The 17,368-nt window shown below is 36.4% G+C and overlaps 1 protein-coding gene across 1 annotated transcript in view; it reads right to left on the bottom strand.

The window, feature by feature from the left end:
- LOC135326297 (gamma-2-syntrophin-like) overlaps window positions 1–16,627 on the bottom strand; it is a 128,497-nt gene extending 111,870 nt beyond the window's left edge. Inside the window, exons 1-2 of the mRNA XM_064504177.1 lie at window positions 16,550–16,627; window positions 9,802–9,939 (exon numbers count right to left, since the gene is read on the bottom strand). Coding sequence (XP_064360247.1) covers window positions 9,802–9,939; window positions 16,550–16,627 — 216 coding nt within the window. The remainder of the gene's footprint in view (window positions 1–9,801; window positions 9,940–16,549) is intronic.
- Window positions 16,628–17,368: the final 741 nt, after the last annotated feature.

The following is a 17,368-nucleotide window of genomic DNA, read 5'->3' as shown; positions in this document are numbered from 1 at the left end:
AGGGGATCCTTCATTATGAAGAGTATTCTATTTGTGCGTTAATGAACAAGGGGAGAGATTTCATGAGGAGGTACTTTAAGCTTTCCACACAATTTGATATAAAGGGATATATTTGGGAGAAGATTCAGTATGTGTATATATATATATATATATATACACTGTGTATATATATAGTACATATATATATATACTCTGTGTGTGTGTATATATATATATTTTCAGCATATATATATGTAATGATCCTAGGTGGCTATAAAAGTAATATACACAAACATAAACACTTGGAAATTTGAGTTCTTTCTAAAAAAGTACGCTCATACAGCAAAGAAAGGCCTTCTAGAAAAGGAGAAATAATTATTTAAACAATTGTTCGTCATGCATTGTGGAAAAAATAATAGGCATTTTACTATCTATTTTGTATCCAAGATAAATCATAACAAGGCTAGGAGATGCTAGCCGGCAGTCATGACTATTTGGCAGTTGGCACTGGTTGTACTATAGTTAGAAAGAAGCAGACAAGAATAAGGGAGTAATTTTAGGGTAAACAACCTGGTAATCACACTGAAAGCTGTGAACATGCCATTGCCACAGCATGCAGAACCTTCCAGAGGGGCAGGCTGTGTGTGCCCCCTTCCCCAGCAACAGCCAATCGCCAGGTGACACGGGAATTTGAGCCAATCAGAACCAGGCATTTTCACCCATAGCCGAGAGTGCTGAGGTTGCCGCGTGGACCCAGCAAAGCGCCCATGGAGGTTGCCGGAGTGCCCAAGGGCACTGGCCCCCCCGTGTCCTCCAGGGCCACCTGGTCTGCACCGCCAGGGCACAGGCAGGTCATAGGAGAAATGTCAACGTTTGGCCCGCCCAAACTCTTCCTGCCACCTCCTCCATTGAAAGGCTGCTGTGTCACTTGTCCATATATCTGTGATTAAACGTGCTTTGGTACCTGAGACCATCTAGCCTCCACATTGCCAGCTCCATCTCAAACCATAACACACTATTAACTTAAGCACGGTAAGTGGCTAAACAGCAAGCCAGGAAAATGCAAGCAAGGAAATCATTCACTGCTGCATTGTTCATAGTAGTTCAAAGTCTTTGTTGTTTTTATTAGATAAAGAAACTTTATTCCCAGTTCTGTGGCTGTAATCTCCTCTACTGGAAAGAATAACCTCAAAAGGCCATCTTAGATGTTGGAAATAAGGCACCAAATTTTCTCCAAGTGACATGGCAGGGTGACGATACAAAACAAAAGCCAGCCTTAAACAATAATGCAGAATTTACCAGCCAATCCCTTGGGAAATATTCAGGGGAAAGGAAGAAGTGGAACAAAAAGATACAATAAGAAGAGCTAAAACAAGTCTGTAACCTGTCCCACATGGGTGCAAGGAAAGAAATAGCATGATACAAAAAGGGATAAGAAAATGAAGATACTTAAGATATCAGCCAAATCTTATCTTTTCTTATTGCTGAAGCTGCCACAGGAAGTTATAAGATAAAAAATGATTGAAGAGACAGATGCTGTGAGAATGTAAAATGTAAACGTAAAATGTATCACCAAATGCAGACATCCAGGGCAGAACAAGAATATGTAAAATCCTTTGGTGGGGAGATCATTGCAGATAAGGATTTTCTCAGCTACACCCCTCCACCTGTTCAATCCCAGAGCTTCCTCAGCATATTGCTCTGCATATATTTAATATTCTGCCATATATTGAGATTTCCACCTACACTCACATAACCCTCACTGCTTGCTGATGAGCAGCACACTTCCACTTCCTACTGGATGCAGTCTGCCCTTTGCCCAACACTCTTGCTAGAAATAAGGATTTTAAACTACAGAAGGGACTGCATTTGCCAAAATTCTATCAAGGTGGAAGTCAGAAGAAAAACTATGCCTGGGAGAAAGAGTGTACATGACAGCTGTAACTAGAGATGGTACTGGATTATGATTTATCGCTGACTAGTATAGGCACCCATGATAAGGCTAGTAGACTTCACATATCATTCAGCATTTCAGAAGAATTGCAATGCCAGTATCTAGGACTGGATTAGAGAGGTTCCTTGTTGCAGTACTTTGTAGTCTGGGATCAAAAAACAAATTATTAAATTTAATTAATTAATTAAATGCCAAAAAACACTGAATTTTGATTGCTTCCTTACTGACTCCTGTTACTACTTACATATGTCCCACAGCCTTTATGAAAGACCATGAGTATCACAAATCTTAAGAAAACAGTGAAGGTTTCACCTAAATTTCACAGCCACTTAAGACTGAATCTGCCATATTCATGTATTTCTAAGGGTTGTTAATACGGCTCTCTCGGGAACTGTAACCACCAGCACCTTACCCTTAACTAGGTAAACTGTTATATAATGCAATGAAAAATAATGTAAAGGCTCTTCCATGTATTGGAGGAGGGTGGAAATCAAAGACCGGTTTTACAACAGAATATGTTATACTGTTGGTTGTAACATGTTTAGCCTTCAGCAGAAGCTTTTTGCTCAAAGGCTGTCTGTATAAATTTTAGCCCTAAATCCATGTGATTTTTAAAATACTGTTTTATAGTCTTAGAAATAGTTTTATAGTCTTAAAAAGACACTGTAACTTGTCAGGAAGTGGAAGAAATTAAGCAGAAAATGGAAATACAGGTCAAGAAACCTCAATAGAGAGAAAAGCATGCAGTAATCCTCTATGGCAACATGTGATGCTTCATTCTCCAGTGCCATGAAAAGGAGGTAAGCTGTAATAAAAGACAGGTAAACAGAAAGCAAGAGAGTACTGTGAATATAAGAGATAGTTGGAACTTTTAACACAGGTTTTTTGTTTGTTTGTTTGTTTTTTTGTACAGGATGTCATCTTTACCCCAAAGCAACAGGAAAAAAAATGCAGCTATAAAAATTGACTGAGGCATGCCAGGACCAGTAGAGGTTTGTACAGAGGCAAAGCAGATCTTTTCACATGCAAGCTGAGATCTGGGACAGCTGTAGATGATCCTTGCTAAGTGTAATAAGGTGTTTTTATCAGTTTATGTTGTTATAACTATTTCCATTACTGCAGATCAAAGTCTTAGTTCATTTTTGATAGAGTAAAACGAAGTCACTCATTCTATTTTTAAAGCCTGCCAACCTAAAGGAAGATTATAAAGAAAACTGAACCAGACTGTTCTCAGAGGTGCACAATAAAAAGAGGAGAGGCAACAGTCACCACTGGCAGCAAAGGAAATTCCAGTTGAGTATAATGGGAAATAATTTCACAGTGAAAGTGGTTAAGTACTAGAACAGGCTGCCCTGGTGAGAGATGGTGGAATCTCCATCCTTGGAGATATTATAAACTTGAGTGGACAAGGCCCCAAGCAACCTGAACAAACTTGGAAGCTATCCTTGCTTCCAGTGGGAGGTTGCACTAGATGACTCCACCCCTATCTCAGTGGGAGGTTGAACTGGATGACTCCACAGATCCCTTTCAATCTAAATTATCTTGTGATCTATTCTAATAAGGATGAGTCTGAGAAACCACAGTGTAGTTCATTCTCCAGGGTGTGGTGATCATATTACAGATTTCTCAGTGACAATATTGGTATAAGTATTGGTAAAAGTTCACAAGAATCTCCAGGAACTCCCTCACTGAGTTGTAAGATTAATTTGGGACAGGAGCTATCTTTGGTGATAAGAGAAGATTTGAGACTTGGACTGATCCCAGACTGTGAGAGCAACAATATAGATAAAGGCTGTGCAGATCATCTACAAATCTGGATTTTCAGAGTTGCTAATTGTTATTACATATATGGCCCCAGTGGCAATATATAGTTATATTTCTTTCTTTTTCCATTAAGAATAAGCTGATTTCTTTCAAGTAAAAAGACATGCTATAACAAGAGTTACAGCTAAATCCTTCCAGAACACAGCTGTTCTTTAGCTGAATAATTTCAATGGCATTCGCTGTTACATGTTGGCAGGTGTGAAGGCAAAGATGAACAATAGAGGCTGTATCCACCGGTGTCCTGTTCTATCACTAAAGATGCTTATGTTTCCACACAGTCAGATATTCTGCATCTAGCTATCGAAGATTTTTAACTGTTGCACAATCTTTTGCAATATATACAGTAGCAATTTACCAATCCTGACAGTTTGTCATGGCCCCATGTACAATAACAGATTAATTTAAATTTTAATAAAGGATGCATATATCTGTCTGCCTGTTTGCCTGGTTAGCAACACAGAAATACTGATACTGTATTGCTCTCTTTTCTACCTTGTTGGTAAGGGCACTTAACCTCAGCTAGATTCTGACCATATCTCAGGGAGATTTTTTTTTCAGGGATATCTACAGTGTCCCTTTTATTATTCTCCTCTGTACATTTATTACTATTTTTGTCAATGCTAGTTACTTTTTTGCCTTTAATAATAAACCAAAGTTATTTTCTGTTTGTCATGCTGATGAATACTCATATTTATTATTTATTTTGTGATATAAACTTCTAACTGTTCTCAAAGTGACAGCAACAGGAGCTTATGATCTTTAATAATATATCCTAAAGCATTATTTGATATCTGTCTTCTAAATATCTAGGCCAGCTTCCCAGAGTATGGAAAATAAATAACAAAAGGCTAAATAATGTATTTCCTCCATACAAAAAAATCTAATTTTCAAAAAGAAGTCTTTCTTTAATCACCAGCTTGATATTTCCAGATAAATAGAAATGTTAGTTATTAGCTCTTATGGCAGAATGGGCACTGGGCAAACAGTAGTATTAGTAGTTACCTAGACAGAAATGTACTTGGGGTATAAAGAAACTTTTAATGCAGACCTATTCTCTAGAGGTGTGCTAAAAGAACGTTCTTTTCTGTCCTTATTAGCATCTGAGTTATAAAGAAAAAAAGTCATAGCAGTCTCATCAGAGATTTAAACAGTACATTCAGATGCTTGTTTCTTTCTTTTCTTTTTTTTTTTTTTTTTTGGATCAACAAAACAACCAGTCTTGCTATTTTTTGTCCCTATTCACCTACCTTATCTCGATGTGGCAAACTCCAGCTAAGACAAGACCTGTGAAACTGGACTGTGTGCCCAGAATGTGAAGCTTTTGTTATTCTAATTATATTAGTCTCCCAAAAGCCTCTGAAGAGTCTTCTTCCAATTAACAAGCCAAGAGCCTGCATCAGAAACCTATTTGTTCTACCACTGATCAAGTCAGAGACAATTCAGCTCTGTGGGAGGGACTGATTAATAGTGATAAAAAGCTAAATGCATTTTTTTTTTCTTACTTTGCAAGTGGACTTCGCAGGGAATAGACACAGAAAGGTAATAGAAAGGAAAAGAAAAAATGTTTATGAAAAGTGGAGAGGCATAAAACTGGGCTGACAGCAGGAGAAGTAAGATAGCACTTACTAGATAGTAAGATAGTGAGGCACTAGCAATATATGGGAAACTAATTTTAACAAGTGGACAAGCAAAAAATTACAGAAATATCACATCTTAGTAAAGCACATCATATTATGAAAGCATAGAAACAAATGCCGTCCTGTTTCTCCTTTAACTGATAATGGATTCTTTCCCTAGCTACCATACAACCAATTTGCTTCTGTGGGTATTGTTAAACTATTCATCCTGAAAAAAAATTACCTGTTTTTCTGTCAGTATTTTCAAATTTTGCTTCTATGAATGATTCTCCCATACATTCTCCTTTTTCCTACCAATGAGAACCCTGTGAAGTAAGTCACAAAGACTTGTTTGGAGTGCTTGGACTTTCCAAGTCTGAATGACTGAAACATTTTGTTGGAAGGAACACATATTTAATAACATATATAGAGAGATAATCAAATAATATATAATCAAACACTGAGAACATATTATTTCCCACAGTGGTTCCACTTCTGGAAGGATTTTTTTACATATTTAAAAGCCATCTTTTCTATTGTGTAGAATCTGGTATCGAAATGCAAAGACAACTCTTTCTTTACCTATTTCTTCTATACATACCTTGAATTCCACAAACCACATTCCTCTCCCTTATTATTTTACATCCAAGTCAAATGTCTAGTGAAATGGGCTAGTGAAATGGGATGAACTGCCATCAAATTACAGAAAACCAGCTCTACATTTTCTCATGAACAGGTGAACAGCTTTCTCAGTGTTTAAAAATGTATGGCAGAGACAAAATACGAAACAAGTAAAGGTCAAGATGATGCTAGTAGAAGTAATTTACTCTTAGTAGTATTTTACAGTGAGAGAACCTGCCTTGTATCTGTACAATCAATGTGAGATGCTTATGGAGCAATCTGTGTTGCTGAAAGTCCAACCCACCCCAGTGGCTTGTGTAGTCCTCTGTATTGCACAAGCTCAATGAACTGGTCGGCCCCATGGAGGCTGGAAGTATATGAGAAAGAACTGATAGCGGAGCAGAACAGGTAACATGGAATGCTTTCCACAAAACTGGCTAGAGAATTAAGTACTGTCACAAGTAGATACAGAACTTTCAATATTTTCCCATTCACATATTCCACCTACGAAAAGCAACTCTAAAAGCAGAAGTTTTTTTCCTCCTACATATCTGAGATGATTACATAAAGAAAGCAAATGAGTTATTTCTGTTTTTGTTATAAAGGAAATAGTGTGATGAATGGCTGTGTGCAAAATACAGATGAACTATGAATAATAAATAATAAAGGCAAAGTATAGAAAGGAGAAGAATAAATCAGTAAGACAATGTGATTGTCTATAACTGCTATAGAAATGCCTTTCAGGTTACAATTTTCTATTAACATATTGAATTATACATAGTCATATAGAGGACAAGCAAAATTATTTTCTTGAAACACTTAAAACATTTAGCTCTTCTGAATTTTTCTTCAAAATTTTAGAGTTAGCAAAGAGAGTGCTAGAGGACTTCCAGCTATTTCACCCTGATTTCAAATTCTGCCTTTGAGTTCCTATATACTGGTAATTTATATTCTGTAAAAACTAAAATGCTCATCTTTACATTACACTCAATTGGCATTTATTTTAAAAACTAATGCTCCAAAAGTTTCTATTTGGTCCAAAGTAAACCAAAGCAAATATTGCCACGAAGCCTTGATTTAATCCATTTTTCTCATTTGAGTTTGACAACAGAAACTCATGCAGATTGAAGATAACACTTTCAAGAAGGGACAACTTGAGAAGATCTTGAAAGGCCCATAGAAAAGCAACAGGTAAGAGCTTTGTAATTTACATTTTAGAGTCTTCAGCAACAAAACCTACAAAAAACTTGAGGAAAACTTAAGGATAACTTAGGATTAATGTAAACAATCAATAAATATTGTAATAGTAATAATATTGTAATATTGTAACAATATCATAAACAAATGATAAAGATTAAGATTTTCAAAACAATTCAGTTTTGCAATTTATAATTTCTATTATATAAATTCAATGCATTTGTTTAAAAAAAAAAACCCCACCAATTATAGCAATATGGAGAAAAATAGTGAGGAAAATATTATCCTGTCCATTAAAGGAAACAAGGAAAAAGTTCAGCCGTAACATCAAAATAACATGTGAAGATGAGAATTAAATGAATTTTAAAAAGTACAAAGCTATAGGCTCTACCACAGTATAGGCAACTGGACAGGTTGAGGAAGACCCAGTTGTTTGTGTATGATCACCTGATGTTTCAGTGTTTTCCTGGAAAGGTCAGCTTGGCAGAATTACCATGTTGCCTACAAACAGTGCAATGAGGAAGAATTCCTTCTTAATGAACTTCATATCTAGAGCCACATAGTACTTTGCAACTCAAACCTAGATTGCCATCTGACCTGTATATGAAACTCCCTCACTTCTACACATTAATGCTACTTCTATATACTGGAAAAGCTGTTTACTTTCTGACGTAGTCCCAGGCTATGCCCTTATCTCTAGGCTTACCTACTAACTTACCTACCTAATTGTTACTCGTCATGAAATACAACCTAGGATCTTCAGCTCATTTCGTACACAGTGGCTACATGTCAGAGCTCTGGTACACTACATTGACTCTTACTTTCCAGAACTTTTTTCAAAATCCTACTTCTTATCTTAAAACTCCAAGTATTATCAGAGCCTGTTTTCCTGTCCTGTCTTCTTCCAGCAAATGCTACTTAGGGGACACATAAAATGTAGCAGTAAAGTGCATCAGGCTTGCTTTTTTGCTCAATGAAAGATGATCAATACAGATACAGATTTGATACTTCTTTTTTTTCTCAGATGCAACTAGCCTGTGCTAATTCAGTCAAGAACTATCTCAGAATAGGATGAATTTCTATTCTTTTTCAATGAAAGAAAATTTATACAAAAGGCATCTAGATGCCACCAAGACCAGAGCCATCATGTATGCTTATATGTACAGACACCATGAATTGCAGCCATAAAACATTTTACTATGACTTTTGTAACCACAGTTTGCATACAACTTCTCAGTGCTACCAATAATGTCTGTAGTTAAAGTCTGCACCTTTTCATGTTTCTCAGTGAAGTGGAAAGTATACACAAGCTGACAATTTTTGGCTCAGGCTTATATTTATTTCAGCAAACCAACCGGAATGTGACATGCCTTTCACTTCACTAAGTGTTCTTCCACTAGCTGCCCACTGATGCAGTCTTTTTGCACATTTTTAAAAGCAAGTCACGTTCCATTGAATTACACAGACAAGGTTTGAAACCAGTATATAGTTTCTAACTTCTAAAAGCTGTTTGTTTTTGTGTGATATTAAACAAAAAATACAGATATTTACTGTAGCAGAAATTTATGTATGTATGTGTTACATAAGCAGGCTCTCACTCTCGCTCTCATATGCACACACATGTATACGTGCATGCGTGCGTGCGTGTGTGTATGCATATACAGATACCCCTATATACTTTTAGGCTCTTAATCCTCAACAGGATATCATAAACTTACATGATAACTCCTAGTGCTAGATTTTATGTTCAGATGAAATGTGCCATATAACAAATAGACAAAAGACTCCCTTTTTGCCCTCCCTCTGAGGAGGCTGCCATGCATTGTTCTAGCGAATACCAGCATGGTTCATGAAATTTATTTTACTCAGTAAATTTGGGATATCTACACTTAGATTTAAGAGGAACACTTTCATATGAGGAAATAAAAGATGCTATTTGAAGATGTCCAAAGCACAGATGCCATTGTTGTACTCATTATACAAAATGTCTCTAGATTTTCTAGCAACAATATTAAATGGTGATACAGAAGACTTTTCTATAGCTTAAGGACACCACATGCTTTAGAAAAACTTTGTAACTGAATTTGGGTAAAAAAAAAAAAAAAAACACCATATATATGCTGGCACTGAGTAAGCTCCATCTGTGGCTGAAGAAGAATTAAAATGAAGCAAGTAAGTATCTGTCAAGTGTTCTCCCAGCCAGCTCTATGCCCTTGAACAGACAATTGTTGATACTTGATGCATCAATGAAGAAAAGTCCTTGTATTAGTTTACTCTTAAAATGCTTTCAGTTGGAAATACAGCTTTTTCTTGCTTTTATTTTTTTTCATTTAATAAGCTAACGATATTTGGTGGAAGAATACTGCACTCTCAATATTTATAGATTTTTAATTTCTTGTAATGTCATGTCAGAATAAAGGACACATACCATCTTGTAGATAAAAAAGTAAGTTCTTACCTACAAGAATCCAAATATGCACAAAAGAAATATTGATCATTACATATTTTCTATTACCGAATAACATATCTCGCACTCCAATAGCATATTCTGATCTCTGTAGAAGACATTAAAATATACAGTCAAAAACATAGAAATCTAGAAGCACTTACATTTGCACTGTGATCACTTCCACTAACACAGACGACATCTTGTTTTTGAATTGTTAATACCTCTTTTGTAAGCTTCAGTCGGATGTCATAGGCATTTTCAGATACTTCATCATACAACAATGCAATACCAGTTTTAGTCTGTGAAAACAAGGCACAGAAATAGAAACAAAGATTTTAATTATGTGAACACTTCATAATGATAAAAAATAACCTCTATCCGATTCAATACACAAAATGCATATAAATAAGCATTCTTTATAAAAAGTGGAAAACTGGTTTGCTTTTTAGGCTTCAAATGGATTAAACATAAAAAGCCTCTTCTGTACTGTAAAAAGACAGCTAAATGGTCTTTGAAGTAGGTATTAATATATAAAAAAATATTCCCCATTGTACTGTTCAACAAAGGATTTTTTTGCTGTAGAAAATTCTGTTTATTTTTAGTCATACAACTTACTATTAATTTGTATTAGAAGCAAAATGTATGTACATACATATATATACATGTATGTATGCACTTTTCAGTTTCAACAAGAGGTGGAGAAGTGTAATATTGTTACTGACTCAAAGATGTTCCTTCCACTGTCTCAGGAAAAAAATCTGTATCCTTCATAAATGCCACCTTTAAGATAGAGTTCTATTGTGGTACAAAACTGTTTTCATACAGTAAACCACACATATACACACTGCAAACATATAGGTGTTAAAGGTTTCAATTTGTTTAAGTCAAATGGACATGTATTTCTGAAGTTACATCATCACCAGAATATTACATACTAAAGTCTATCGGTAGTCAAGTATGTTTGTATTAAAAAAAGGTAAAATCTAAAAGATAGCTTGTAGCCAGAAGAAATGATTATCCTCAAAGTTCTCTACATGACTAATAGAAAAGAAAATCTGTTTTGACTTTTGGTTTTCTTAAATATGCACAGATTTCCTACTAAACTGGAATTCAGAATGCTATAGTTAGTTGTTAAAATAAGCAGGCTAGTATAATTTCAGAACTTTACAACTGTTGCACAGAAGAGAAAGATTATAGCACCTGTTCTGAAAACAGATGATCATATTTGAGAGTAATATTTGTTTATTAATTTGTATCTGTAACATCAGACCACTGTGCACTTTCTCTGTGCAAGTGAAGAAATCAAGCACAACTTAAGGTTTATAGCTACAGTGTTGTTTTTTTCTTAAGACTGTTTTAAATCAAGTCATTCACCTTCATATTTTGTTTTTATTTTGTTAAATAGCAGACTGAGTAAAGAACAGAGTAATGGAATTAAAGAAGAAACATGCCCTGTGCACTGGATGGATGCTCCTCAACTGATTTAAAAGTAAAATAAAAAAAAATGGCACATAACCTTAAAACAATATTTTCATTACTATAAAGATTAAGCAGAGAGCTCTTTGGTGATTGTTAGTAAAACCTTTTGGTCTTTAAAGGCGGGATCAGTTCAAGCTTAGGGCACTTATATTTTGATGTCATGTAGCTCTATGCAGAAAGAAAGTGCCAAAGCATCCATTATAGTCCACGGAAATGGAAAACCGCCTAGACAGCAATTCAATATACCCTTACATAGCAGTTGCTCAGTTGAATTGCTCATAAGGTTCTCATTAGTGCCCCATGTAGGCCACTGCTGCCATTTAACACACTTAGGATATCCAAGACAATCTAAACATGTATGTGGCCCTATGGGAAACCCAGGTGCTTCTAGCTGGAGGCTTGGCCAGATCTCCATGATTATAATGACATGCAGACACCTATCATACTAGTAGATATCTACCTGTAGATATTTTAAGCTTGAAATTAATCTCGCCACAAAGGTTTACAATGCAGAATTTCCCATCTAGGCCAGCCATTTGGATTCCGTAAAGCCAGTGGTGAGAAATAAACACTTCCGGAGCATGATTTATCTGATCTCTTCTACAGACCCATCTAGAATGAAACAAATTGCATCATAGCTCTCTATTTCAACTTAGAAAATAAATATAAATGACAACCCAGACACAGGTGTCTAATTCTGGACAGATGAATCTTGTCCCTAGTGTCTGCTAGGAATGCCTAAAGGAAAAAAAATGTTCAGTGTCATGTGTAAACTTTAATTATTCTCGTTTGTTTGTAAACTGACATTACTTTATATTCACAAACTTTCAACATTTTAAAATTTCTAGTATGATCGGATGATTTATCAATACAATTTTATAAATGACAGGATATGAAAACTGTGTCAACACCATCTCCTTAACAGCTACGGTACAGAAGAGCAAATATTTTCAAACAGTAGAATTCCCTTGCAAAATCAGCTTACCCAAATTTTGCTCCCATTCAAAGGTTCTGCATCACTACTTCACCCAGCCTGGCAATCATTGTTACTTTTGCTGATATGCCAGATTATGCTTTACAGAAACATCTTGAGAGAACAGAACACTTTATATAATCTAAAATCAGAACATTCTACCGGCCAGCAATTGTTGCACATGTTTAGAAGTAACACAATAAAAAAAAAAACAACAACAGAACTTTTACCTGTAACAGCCCATCAAATAATGAATGAAACATGTAGAGTGATTAAATATTGTAGTGCTTTCTATCATGCTATTTAAACTAAAAGTCTCACTGAAATTCATCTATTCCTATTAAAATGAATACCTACTTCACACCATCTAACTTTCAGTGTGATCTAAGATGACAAACAGCAATACCATATTTGCTTTCAGAATCAATAAAATAAATCTAGATTTCTCTCAGCCTTTCAATTATGCCTTTTTAGATCATTATAAATGGCTGTGAATTAGAATTCAGAACATTCACCTGTTCCTTCTTTGTATTAAAGAGGTGTTACAAGTAACTCCACATTCATTAGGCAAATTCCAGTATGGACAAAGTGCTTCTTCAAACAAGACTATTTTAATGGCAATTTAGTTTTTGCATGTACTTGTATATACAACATTTAATCTATGCTGGATTTGTCTTGATTTCTTTTTTAAAAAGTTTCTTTATAAAGTAACTGTTCCAGTAACTGGTATCAGAAAGTGAGATTTGAAGAGTAGAAGTATCTCCTAAAAATGACATAGTAATGTTAGAGACCATACACCAAATTTGTATGTGCTTTGTAATAAAAGAATGCACAAAGTGCCTAGAGAGTTGCATCTCAATAGGACTTAGGTGCTTATAGTGAGAAGTAAAGGAATATGTGTTTAAATTCATTTGGGCAGATAAGGAAATTAAATGTTGGTTGCCATACCAATACATACCGTACTGATAAGTTTTCTAGACATTGGCCTCAGGAAAAGAAAAGGGGTACGTGTATGTATGTGTGTGCAGAGAGAGGAAAAGAAAACAGAGCACAGTAGCATACACATCACATTAGTCGTGACATTTAAGAAAGCTTAGTCACTATTCTGTCTTTGAAAGAAGAAACACTGAGGCTTACTTTCTTGAGCAAGCTCAAAAACTGTCAATACCACACAGAAGAAAACAGCACTTTCTAGATGGAGCTAGAATTGTAGATACATCCTTTTATCAAACTTCTATTGTTCACTACTCAGGGCAGGTCCTTTCTGTCAGTGTACCTGCTTTAGAGTGCTCCCTGTTCAGTGTAGTATTTTGGGACCCTACTCAAACTATCATAATTCTTTCAGTGCACTGTATCTGCAGCCTAAACGTCACAGCTTTGAATTCTGTTTCAGAGTAGACATCTATGGGCCAAACTTTGGTCTTAATGGCATAAGCATTTGTCTTCATTACTTTAATGTTGAAAAAGCTTGCAAAAAATAAGGCAGACATAAATGTAAAAGTGTTATTGAGGTGTATTCCGTCTTCTTTTACAGAAACTGTTTACTTGTTTACATATAGTTGTTTTTCAAATGTAATACTGAATTAGAGCAATAGTTTTCAGGCTTTTTATGCTAGTGAATATTTGACATAAAAAAAAAGTTTAAAACTCTTTTACAGAGATTTAGATTGCAGAAGTTCTCAGTAACTCAAAACTTCTCTCTCTTCCTTCCCTCCGCCTAAATGGCTTTTATCATTTGTCGTCACTATTTTGGCCAACTGAATAGAGGCGTCAGTGTCTTTAGACCTGCATGAAAATTTATTCTAAGGAGTTTCCCTTGCTGTATCTAAAAAATACTCTGCTCTAGTCCACTGAGTCACACTGATCCTCCAGCAGAAATTACCATTTGCTAGTTCTTAGGCTTAATAAATATATTTATAGCTTCAATAGCACAGCAGTTTGATTTTCAACTGCTAAAAATACATTTCTAAATAAGCTTTCCTCATTTGTAAAAAAAATTCTTTTAGCATCACATTTGAACTTAAATTTAACTTTTTAAAATGAAATAAATAAAAATATTTTATCAATAATCCTTATATCTCAGAAACAGTGATTAAATTCTTTAATCCAATTATGAAGGTTTTCCTGAAAACTTAACTCTGTTGAAATTTCATATCTGGGGTTTACTGATGTTTGGGAGGACATGTGAGAAGTGAGGTCACTAATTTTTATCCTATGTCACTTTAAATTAAGCAGAGATAGAACTTTAGGTTCGCTGTCTGCCCCACAGTGCTCTCACCACTAAGTTAAGGAAGACTTAAATTTACTCTCTCATAACTGTTCTGATATATTTTATACACAACTTCCACTATTGCGATCAAAAGACAAAGGAAGGCATTTTCTTGGAACAGGAGAGAATTCAAATTTGAAATGACCTTGACTAATACAAAAGAGATTTAAAAAAATGGGATGAAGCACCACAGAAGAAAGTGGAAGGTACTACACTCTAGGAATAATAATCAATTGCATGTAATTGGGAAAACTTGTACCACTCCTTCAAGAAAGGAAACAGGCAATATTAGTGTACTATCTTGTTGCAATAAAGGCAAACACAGATCATTTCTGTGGCTCTACTTTTGGTTCTCTCCAACTGATTTGCTTCCCTCCCCGCAACAAAAAACAGTGCCCAAAAGTGAACATAGCACTCTGGCTTTGTAGTACAAAATGTTCCCTCACAGTGCTGAATACAAGGGAAGATTATTTCATGTCCGTGAAGTAATCCATTACCACAGGTTGCACTTAATGCATCCCAGTAAATTTTCTTTTTATACATTATGACAGTGCTGATTCATGGCCGCACTAGAGAAAAGAGATAATGAACTGAAAAGAGTCAAGAACAAAAAATTAAAAATTACCAGAGATCTGTAATTCTGCATGAATTAGGGTTGTTTACCTTAAAGACAGAACAACAGGGGAGATGATGACAGTTTTAAAGTCATATTACAAAGACAAACGGAACAATCCAATAAGGAAAAAAAAACCCTCCTCTCTTTAGCATACTCCTACTGCAAATAAACTGAAGTCCTCAGATTGCTGGGACAGATTATGGATTTTCATCTCTGAGGGATTCTGAGAAAAAATTGAACATCTGTCTGAATTGTAGAGGTACTAATCCTCTTACATGGCAAAAATCCTGGACAGAATGATTTCTTTCAGATCTGTTTGTCTATGAAACTAATATTTAGAGTTCTGACTTCTTGCATATGACTGGAATCATGCATTCTTGAAGAATTCTGACTGGCTTTAAAAGGGTATCTACATTGAAAAAATTGTTGCTGTTACAGGAGAGACATGAAAAATAACTAGAAGACCTAAAGAAGTTTTTCATTTAAGGACCTAAAAATGGATTTGTGGCATTCAAAATAGAATAGGTTAATATTAATAATTTTCACACCAATTAATCTGAAGGAAGACTGTACCCTAAAGAGAACTGTAACTTTGTCTTTCATGACTAGAAGATAATTCCAGGTTTAAGAGGCTTTGAGTGAGAACATAAATACAGGCTTTTTGATGGACCAACATGGAATAAAAGGATAAGGACAGCAGATATGTAGGGATTATAATGATAATGAAGTCCTTAAAACAGATTGTTTGGATAGATTATGGTTCCCTAATACTAGGGGTTTCTGAGAACAAGTTACAAAACCATCTGTAAAAATGCTAACCATTGGATGCCCAAATGGTATGGACTTTTCCCATATCTCAAAGAGTAACTCAAAACTGCTGTAGATCAGGAGGTAAAATGCTGTTTTACAATCACAGAATCATTCAGGTTGAAAGGGAACTTGGGAGGTTTGAAGCTCAATCTCCTGTTCAGATCAGAGTCAGCTCTGAGATCAGACCAGGCTGAAAACTTCTCTAAGGATGGAAACTACACAACCTCTCTGGGCAACCCACTCCACTGCTTGGCTGTCCTCCTGGGGAAAAAGCTTCCCCTTGTATCAGGTCTGAACCTCTCTTTTCAATTTTTGCGTGTTGTCTCTCATACTCCCATCATGCACAACTGTGAAGAGCCTGGCTCTGTCTTCTTGATACTCTCTCATAGGTACAGGGGGGGCTGCTATTAGCTGCCTTGAAGCCATCTCTTCTACAGTCTGAACCAGACATGAGATTAAAATTCAAAGTTGTTCCAAAACACGGGTGCTCTGTCAGAGAGTACCAGTGGGTTCTGATGGAGGTCTTCTTCTGAGCTCCTATCCCCTCCCAGTCAACGACTTAATCAGGCTGTGCTTTTAACAGGAAATACTGAAGACGGGGAAAACAGGAGGGAGCTCAAATTTCCAGACACCGTTCTGCTCTAAATTCCTATTGCTCACCATCACCAGTGCCACAACTGTCCAGTTTCCATGTACAGAGGAGCACAGCAGTGCCTTTACATGCTAGGCCCAAGGATATCACCAGGGGCCCTTACTGCTTACCCAACCGCAGAGTCCAAAGGCCAGGGCTGTGCTGGACACTCTTACACACTCTACCTTGTGCTTTGGTCTGAGGACCATGCCCAGGGCCTCTCCCCGCACACACACATAGCTCACTGCCAGCTGCTTCTGCTTCCGCTCTAAGTGAGCACAGCAACTGCAGTGGTGACCGCAGCACCAGCATCTTGCGCTACCCCTTGCACAAGAGGTGGCTGCCTGCCCCAGCAGTTCAGTCCTTTGGCCTTCGCCTGTGGCTGAGGCAAGACTACTCCCTTCCCCTAGAGCTGTTCTCAGTTTGAATCTATGTACCCCTTCCACTCTCCATCCAGAAGCTGCCCCTTTTCCCAGCCAGCCCCCTTTACTTTGCCTTTACATCCATGAAGAACAGCAAGGCAGCACTGAAAGCCCATGGGTTTACAGCCTGCTGCATAGACAGAGGAAGAGCACCGTCAATGCAACTTCCAGAAGCGGGTACACCGAAAGTGAGTTGTAACAGGCAGCCGTGATGTAAGAACTTCTTTGACTGAATAAGGTGGAACTGCCCACAGCACAGCCTTGCCCCAAAACTGCAACCTATATAGAAATGCAAACTCCCATGTAGCTCAGTGATACAGTGTGTGGGTGTGCACTGTGAGCTATAGCTTAGAAACTGCACCCATTAGGATAATAAGTATTCTGAAAAGTAGAATGACATTCTACTGGAATAAATCCTGAGAGAAAAATACAGCAATATGGTGTTTGAAAGAACAACACATATTTGTAATAGAAAATGTATTTTCCTCTATGTGATGATGCAAAACTCAGAATTATAACTGTTTTGCA

Source organism: Dromaius novaehollandiae, unplaced genomic scaffold (genome assembly GCF_036370855.1).
Source record: "Dromaius novaehollandiae isolate bDroNov1 unplaced genomic scaffold, bDroNov1.hap1 HAP1_SCAFFOLD_27, whole genome shotgun sequence".
Taxonomy (NCBI): Eukaryota; Metazoa; Chordata; class Aves; order Casuariiformes; family Dromaiidae; genus Dromaius; species Dromaius novaehollandiae.
This window is presented reverse-complemented; position numbering and strand designations above follow the sequence as displayed.